The following is an 8,809-nucleotide window of genomic DNA, read 5'->3' on the forward strand; positions in this document are numbered from 1 at the left end:
CAAACAGATATTTGGTAAGTCTTTCAGTCTTCAGCAGAATACTTTTCAAAAGGCATTGAAGAAATTGGCATTTGTGACTAAGGATACTTATGCTTGAAATACTAGGGGTGAAATTTCAGCTCTATAAAATGTAAGACACTGTCTTCAGTTGCATTTCTGCCTTAGAAAAGAGATTTCTAGTTTTCTCAGAAGTATGCCATGGCTTATTTTGAAATATGGATTGTCTTGTGAACATCTCAAGATTTGGAAGAGGAGTAGTACCAAAGCTGATTTGTGTCTGTGGTCTTTGGCAGTTTTAATCTGGATGTTTGGTTAAGTCTGGAGCAGGAAAAGGATATATCCATCATTCATCCTTCATTCCCTTAATCACACCAGCTGCTTCTGTACTTGAAGACCTCAGAACTGCTCATTGCTTTTCATTTCACTTTGCTTTCACTTTGGTTCACCCCTGAAGGTGCTTGGTCAGCTGGACCTGAGGATTGCAGTAGGTCACTTCCAACTGAAATAGTCTAGTTTGTTTTGTTCATTCCCACTAGCTGTCTCAATAGTAAGCAATAAACTGATTTTCTAAATTTTGGTGGAAAAGCTTGTTAATAGTATAAAGAGACCTGTGACACTGCCACTGTTGTTACTCTCCTCTTCAGAATACAAGGGTTTCTGTCAGGAGTCTGTCATCTCAGTAAATATTATGTCCTCATTAGCATTCCAAATAAGAATAGAAAACTGGAATAAAACTAGCAGTTACTTTGTTTCTTAGTGATAAGAGATGTTCATTACAAGTTTTGATACTCCTGCATTTTAGTGTAGATTTGAATGTGGAATCTAGTACAGGAGTGTAATTGTCACTCATCTATAAGTGTAGTGATCACTAGTGTGCCTGAATGGAAAGAAGTAATTTTTCTGTTAAATTACATTTAATTTTTCCAATTTAATACTTGTACTTTTGATGCTTGGTGGTTGCTGCATAATGCTTGCGCAATTGGGAAGTCTCCAAGAGAGGTACTCCTAGTTCTGCCCATCAAGATTTTAAAACTCCTCTGTAGAAATTACTCTAATGATGCATCAGCCAACATTGGAACTAGATGATCTTAAGGTCCTTTCCAACACTAACCATTCTATATCTGTGTGCTAGACTAAGAAATTCACTGATGTAAAATTCCCAGTTTGTTTTGGGACTTACGTCTGTCAAGTTTTGAGTCTGTAAATGAATTATTTAGCTCTGAGGAACTTGCAGAACAGTGTTCTCTGAGATGCCACAATGTGTGAAAATTAGGCTTGTTCATCTTAGCACTGATAAATATGCCAATATGGTGTCTTTGGAACAGGCTGCAGAATGTGCTGGAAAATTGTTTATTTTCCATTCTTCATTGCCAACTGCGGAAGCACCAGGGAAGCTGAGGAACAGAGATGACAAAAAACTACTCAATACAGATAAAGAAAAGGTATTTTTTGCTCGGAGTTAACAAGGGACTGTTACTGTACTGAATTTCTCTAACAGAGCCTTGATCTTTTTTCATTTATTTTCTTTACAAAGAAGTTGAATTAGAAAATGTTCTCATTGTTAGTGTGCCCTGATTATGTAGGAATATTGAAAGTCAAAGTACGGTAGAACAGCCATTCCCATCAATAACGGAAAACCCAGGCAGCAAATCAGTAATTCCACCCGTGAAGAGCCTTTGCTGCCTGCCTTTTCAGTGACTTAGTTCTCTAAGAACTTCCTGAAGTTGGTTCCCTACATCCGAGTACATGGGCAGGGGCAATATGTTTTTCACCAAATCCACACCTCACAACTTCCACTTAATGTTTTTTTTTTCTTCAAGTGGACATTTGGATTGTGGTAGCTGATGTTGTGACACTTGCATTCTTTTGTTCTGTGCAGACACTCTTCCAGCCCCAGGTAAATTCTTATGAGTCCTTAGCCAGGGATTGTGTGGCCAATGGCTGCTGCGTGAATTTGTTCCTCTTCCCAAATCAATATGTGGACATAGCCTCCATGGGTCTTGTCACTCTGTACACTGGAGGGACACTGTACAAGTACAACAATTTCCAGGTAAGTGCGGCAGGTTTCTTGCCTCTGGGATAGTAACACCTGGGGATTTGTGTTTCTCTTTGCATTTCAGTGTGTGCTTTGGTACTTTAAATGGTTTTGTAGTCACTCTGCTTTTTACTTATAAACATCAGGGGAGACAATTCAAACTTAGAAATGGCAGATCAGGCTTAAGTAAGTATTTTGAAACAATAATAAACTGATTGTTATTTTAAAATTAAACCACTTACTGTGCTGGCATCTGAGCAGGGAAGTCAATTGCTCCTGTATATAGAGATACAAATGCTTACAATAAAGACACCCCAAAAAGGTGTTAACAAGCCTTGTGTACAGGCTCATGAGAATCTCACTGGGCAGTAGGGGACTTTCTCTGTGGCAGGAGCTGACCTGCAGAAGCATTTTTTGCACAGTCAGTAAGGCTACTCTGCAGTTATGGCTGTGCCATAAAATCCTAGCTAGGCCGCCAGGTGAAGTGCAAGAGCAGATGGTACTGGTCGTCATTTGATTGAATAGAAATCCTTGATGTCCAGGCTTAGTGATGGATTGGTGGATACCTGTGTATGTATGCTTCTGTTAACAAAACAACAATCAACATTTTAAAATACCTTTTTAAAGGAAAAAGAGAGATGTTAGATATGAGAGGAGCCGGTTTGATGCCAGGGATGGGGTGTCACGGGGAGCAGGGAGAGGTTTGATTTTCTGCCGTGCTGTTGCCACCCGGTGGTGAACTGCAGCTTTTGCTCTTGCTTTGTGGTTCTAGCTCGATGCCGACAGCCCACGGTTCTTAAGTGACCTCCGGAAGGACATAGAAAAAAAGACCGGATTTGATGCAATAATGAGGGTTCGGACAAGTACAGGTAGTGGGGCCCACTGGGAATGAAAATAAACGTGAATGCTTGTGAGAATATGTCATTTTACATAGTATAGTGCTGTAGAGATGACTTGAACTTCATTGCATGCCTCTTGGAAAGTAATTGGATAGACTCACAAAGTGCCTTTCCTGTATATGCTTCCATAATAATTATTTTTTAATTGTAAAGCTTCTGATCATTATGCATGCATCTTGGATTGCAAGGAAGTTGTGTAAAAAAAGCTCTTGTGTGTTCCTTTGTTTTCCTACTTCAAATGGTATTATTGTATCTACTTTTCAACCATTCCTTCTTACCTCAGATGCAAGTGTCTGAGAAACAGACCCACACAACATGGCCAAGTCAATTGAGCAAAAGGTTCTGGTTGGTCTCAGTCACAGCTTCATGGCCCATCAGCTTCTCCCACTCACCCAGCTGTCAAAAACTGCCATCGGCAAGGACAGTTGGCAGGGCCCTGAGGCTACATATCCTAGAGGAAAAGGATTCCTGTTTCAGGAAACAAAATTGACTGCCCATAAAAGGAAAGCCACAAAGTAATGTCAATTTTATTTGCTGTTTTTAAATAGAAGGCAACATTTGTTTTAATCTTGTAGGCTTCAGGGCTACAGACTTCTTTGGTGCCATTTACATGAACAACACCACAGATGTAGAGATGGCAGCAGTTGACTGTGACAAGGCAGTGACAGTAGAGTTCAAACATGATGACAAACTGAATGAAGACAGTGGAGCCTTAATTCAGGTAAAAAAAACATAGTTACTTGTAATGTTGTAAAATTTTGAGGAAGAACTGCAGGCAGAACAGAAAGAAGTTATGGTGTAGGACTGATGGGAAGACGGCCCACCTTGCGCACACTCTGGTGACAGAATATTACTACTAAAAAAAAAAAGTTTTAATTAAGTATCCAAAGGTTGCAGTGCAAATGATGCTCCTTGTGATAGTGTGCTCACTCACCTGTCTGTTCAGGGATGATGCCACAGTGCTTTCACAATGCTCTCTGAGACCCCCACAGCCATTTTTCCCCCCCATTTTATTAAAGAAGGTAATCTGGTGTGCAAGATTCATTACTTCTTACACAGAAATGGTACCTGTGCAATTGAAGCTCTGGCTTGCACACTGTCCACTGGCTGCCCTGCTCCCTTCTTGGTCTTGGCACTTGGGTGGCAGAAGCCCCCAAGACGTGCTGCAATACCTCTTTTGTTAGGAATGGGAACATCCCACCCTTTGGGGGGCTGTCATTTACTATTCTAGATTTGTTTAGTCATGAACTTTTTCTCATTTGATGACAGAAAATATTACAACTTGCAAGGTTTTAAACTTAGGCTACTTAATTATCTGAACTTTTTGTTTCTATTGTGCTTGGCTTTTAGCTTGCACTTATAAATACTTTTCATAGGTCAGCAGTTAATCCCTGTATGAACACTGTGCTGGTTAACACCCACTTTGGTATGTCTGAGGTCGCTTCCTAGCACCACAGTGCAACAGTGATGGGTGTAGATTTTTATTAACAGCTCTTTCGTGTGAGAGGTACTTGTCAAATGCAACATGTTTTGTTCAAGTATCAGCATTATATTGAAGTATAACTGGAGACGTAACGAAATTCTTAAATTACACCCTCAATTTTTAATGGTAGCTGTAGGCTACAGGGGTTAGCAGCACCTCTTGTTTCACTTCATAAGCAAGCTATTAATGTAAGAAGAACCACTCAGCTTTTCTAGATGAGAAAGTTTTCCTGTCCTGTTTTTGCCAGGAGCTAATTCAATGGGCAGAGCACTTCTCAGCAATCATCTCATTGTTTGTATGGAGTCTTTGAACTGTTCAAATATTACCCAAAGTATGATTTACAAATTTACAATCACTGGACTCCTGTTTCCAGATGATACCATCAGCATGTAGCAAATGAGAGTAGTAAGCTTTTGAATCAGTCATATTATTGTCATAGTCATGTCTATTATACTTCCATGAAGACCGCAGGGATGTTGGTCTTGCAGCTCTCAGCAGCACTGCAGTAGAATTGCGAGGCTAGGCTGTCTTCACAAGTAATTACATGCCTTCCATGCTCAAAGCAGGTGAAGCTTTTTGTTTTAAACCAAAAATAAATGGTATTTTGTACTTCTCTTGCAGTGTGCTGTCCTTTACACGTCCATAAGTGGGCAAAGAAGACTTCGCATACACAATATAGGTTTGAATTGTAGCTCCCAGTTAGCGGACGTCTACAAGAGCTGTGAGACAGATGCGCTTATCAACTTCTTTGCTAAGTCAGGTAAAGTTATAATAGAAAGATTTTCTTTCCTTTTTTACTTTGGGGTGGAGGAAGGGGAAGGAAAGGGAGCTGGAGTGATCACTTAGGGGCAAATCATGTTTTGTAACTTGCTCCTTCAAGCCCGAGCAACTCTTGAAGTATTATAAAATTGAAAAGACAAATTTTGTATTTTAGACATACTGCCATAAAGGAAAGCTTGTGAAGGGAGCTACAAACATGTAATGCACAAAACTTAGCAGTAGAAATGGACGTCCTGACATAGTGTTGGAGGTTTGGGCTTTTTGGTTGGGATTTTTTTTTTCTTTTTTTGGCAAAGATGGATAAACATCTTCCCAGATGCTGTCTGTAAAAAAAACTACAAAACAGCCATAGGCCCCAAGTTAGTAGAACCAGAAGCTAGCAGAATCTAGGTACTTCCAAGAGTACATGTCTGTCTTTAGCACACTCCTTTATTCTTTTGTATTTGTAGCTTTTAAGGCCATTCTAAGCCAACCGCTAAAGACAGTCAGAGAGATGCTGGTGAACCAGACAGCTCACATGCTGGCGTGTTACAGGAAGAACTGTGCCAGCCCCTCGGCAGTAAGCCAGGTAAACCCCACCTGCACTCCATCCTCCCCACATCATGTGCTGCAGCAGATGAGCAGCCACCCCTGCACCATCACAATGCAGAAAGGAAAATTTTCCTTTTCTTTCAAATATAATTAATGACAAGTGTGATTCAGTGGGAGCAATTAGACAGCCTTTTTTTTTCCTGCTGGAATTACGTGCTATATCACAAGAGATTTGTTGTTACAGATTTTGGTATTCTAATTTCTGACAAATAAGGCTGTTACTGTCAAAAAAATAAAAATACCATTGTATCTTAGTAAACAACCTGAATTGCACATAGGTGATGGATTGCTGGAGTGATAAAACCTGATGTGTCTAGGGGGGAAAATCCTTGGTGATTAAGATAAGTCTGTTACATCCATTCTTACCAAAGGGCAGTAAGAAGCTCTAGGAATCCAGTTAGTTACGTTGCTCACTACTTGAAAATTCTCTTAACTTAAGACATTCTTTTTTAAGTTCCGAACATCTGGGGAGGTCAAACTGAACCAACATTGAACATGTTGGCAAATCCTCTCAGCAACTGTTTTTGACGAAGTTTTTTTCTATTTCAAACAAATACCCAAAAGATGGCTGAACTAAATCCAAATCCCATAAGCACTGGAATTTATATATTTATTATATGAGATGTCACTTTGGTTTGAAACAGCACACACAAAAAAGTTTTGATTGATTGGGTTTTTTTCTTTATTCAAAGACAAGAAGCAATGTTTTATTGAAATGTCTGAAAGTCCATTCCTCTTTCCCATGCACGTGGGCTGTACCATCTAACAAGCTTTCTTTGCTTCCCAGCTCATTCTTCCGGATGCAATGAAGGTGCTGCCTGTATACATGAACTGCCTGTCCAAGAGCTGCGTGCTAGTTGGCAGGCCAGAAATTCCAACCGATGAGCGAGCTTACCACCGCCAGCTGGTCACCTCTATGGGGGTGGCTGACACGCAGTTGTTTTTCTATCCCCAACTTCTGCCAGTTGTGAGTATGCTGGTTGTGCATCTCTCCCTTTTCAGTAACTGTTTTCAGCATGCTGCCATCTTGTAGTTGTGCAATTGCAGGAAGTGTTCTGCCTGCTGGGCAAGCACTACACTACCATGCTGGATTATGTTTTTATGGCAAGGTAGTCGCTAGTTAAACTATATTGAGGAGGGAAGGTAGAACCTCTAGTATAATGGAAAATAGGGAATGAACATCATCAGTTGCTGATTTCAACATCCTCAAAGGCTCCAAGTGTACATTTAGCAAGGTTTTTGCTCACGCTAGTGAAAGATGCTGGCTCTACTAAAGATCAGTGCTGCTCTGCAAGTGTTTCCCCACTTACAGCGGGCCTTCCTTCGCACACAGTGTGTTAACTGAAAAAGAGAAGGTTTGATTTCTAATTCCTCTAATCTGGAAAGGAACCACTAAGATGTGCTAAACCATTCGATAGTTACTTTTCAGGATCTAATTAGAGCTTTACTCACCTTGAAGTCACCAAGTCTACAACTCTGGCACTTTTTTACCCCACAGCACAGTCTGGATCTGAAGAGTGATGCCATCCCAGCTGCCGTCCGCTGCTCTGAGGAACGTCTCTCTGAAGGAGGGGCCTTCCTTTTGGCCAATGGTCTGAGTATGTTCCTGTGGCTGGGAGTCAGCGTACCCCCAGAGCTCATCCAGGGTCTTTTCAATGTGCCGTCCTTCGCACACATCAGCACGGAGGCTGTGAGTAGATGGAGACTAGCCCTTTTTCACAATTTATGTACACCCGAACATACATCATCATCTAACATCCAGCAAACTTTAATAAAAAAGCTTTGACAGTCTGAACACTTACAGGAGAGGAGGTTTCACAACATTTTTAAACCTTCTTAAACTTATGCTGTTGCACATATTAAAGTCCAATTGAATGGGTATTGCTAAAATTGGAATGAAATGCTTTGCAATAGTTACAACTCTCTCTGATAGTGAATTTTCACACAGTGATTAGATGAAACTAAAAAATTTGCCTAGGCAGATGAATCTTTGAAGAGATGAGAGATTTATTTTTCCTGGTTAGAATGAAATGCACAGTAACTTGCATCATAACTACCAGCAGCTAATCTCACCTGAATTTGTAAGAGATGTGACTGGAATTTAACAACCTGCCATGCTTTCATTCTAACAGACATCACTGCCTGACCTGGACAATCCATATTCTAAGAAATTTAAGTCAGTACTGAAGCATATCCAGAGCCAAAAGCCCTACACTATGAAGGTAACTTCTCTCTGCCGCATTCCTCATCCCTGTTCCAAACAAAACCTACTGGTAGGTGTGAAAGGTTTTACGTATCAGGAATTTTCCTTTACATCATTGAGTTCCAGCATGCATTGTAGACGTGAGTATCTCAAATGTGCTTAATTCTCATTAATCAAAGGAGATTTTCAGAGGTAGTTTAAGTCTAAAGGTTACCATTTTATCCTGCACACCTTAATTCACACTAGTCTTTCTCTCCTGTGTTCATAAATGCAGCTACTGAAACATGGAGATTTATTAGTTTCTGTATATCCCATCTGTCTGTCCCTCCCCCCTCCACCAAGAGATGCAGTAATAGATGCAGGGAAACCACACTCCATTTAGTATGATTGTATCCTAAAAATACGGTTCTCTCCTCTTCTCAGTTGATGATAGTGAAACAGCGGGAGCAACCAGAGATGCTTTTCCGACAGTTCCTAGTAGAAGACAAGAGTATTTATGGAGGAGCGTCCTACGTGGATTTCTTATGCTGTGTTCACAAGGAGATCTGCCAGCTGCTCAGTTAAGGGAACTCAAGTGTAATGTGTACGTTTCTTTTGGATTTTGTCAGAGGGACAGTCCTTGCTGCCTGAAAGCTGGCCCACAGCTCCGCTGTGCTCAAGCATCCTGCTGTGCTTTAGGGAACCTTGCCTGTGCCTTTTTTGCACAACCTCTCACCGAGTATTTAGCTTACTTAGAATAGGAAGTTCTGCACTCAGGTATTAGTCCTCTGGGAGTCCTGACTCTTTCTCTAAGTGAGTTGCCAGATATCAAACTGTCA

General features: G+C 40.7%; 1 protein-coding gene across 1 annotated transcript in view; it reads left to right on the top strand.

The window, feature by feature from the left end:
- Window positions 1-8,555, top strand: part of SEC24D (SEC24 family member D) — a 52,294-nt gene extending 43,739 nt beyond the window's left edge. Inside the window, exons 13-22 of the mRNA XM_010017140.1 lie at window positions 1,326-1,442; window positions 1,880-2,050; window positions 2,808-2,904; window positions 3,510-3,655; window positions 5,039-5,177; window positions 5,647-5,765; window positions 6,576-6,755; window positions 7,287-7,478; window positions 7,921-8,010; window positions 8,415-8,555. Of these exons, the coding sequence (XP_010015442.1) occupies window positions 1,326-1,442; window positions 1,880-2,050; window positions 2,808-2,904; window positions 3,510-3,655; window positions 5,039-5,177; window positions 5,647-5,765; window positions 6,576-6,755; window positions 7,287-7,478; window positions 7,921-8,010; window positions 8,415-8,555 (1,392 nt within the window). The remainder of the gene's footprint in view (window positions 1-1,325; window positions 1,443-1,879; window positions 2,051-2,807; window positions 2,905-3,509; window positions 3,656-5,038; window positions 5,178-5,646; window positions 5,766-6,575; window positions 6,756-7,286; window positions 7,479-7,920; window positions 8,011-8,414) is intronic.
- Window positions 8,556-8,809: the final 254 nt, after the last annotated feature.

This window comes from Nestor notabilis, unplaced genomic scaffold (genome assembly GCF_000696875.1).
Source record: "Nestor notabilis isolate BGI_N333 unplaced genomic scaffold, ASM69687v1 scaffold3366, whole genome shotgun sequence".
Taxonomy (NCBI): Eukaryota; Metazoa; Chordata; class Aves; order Psittaciformes; family Psittacidae; genus Nestor; species Nestor notabilis.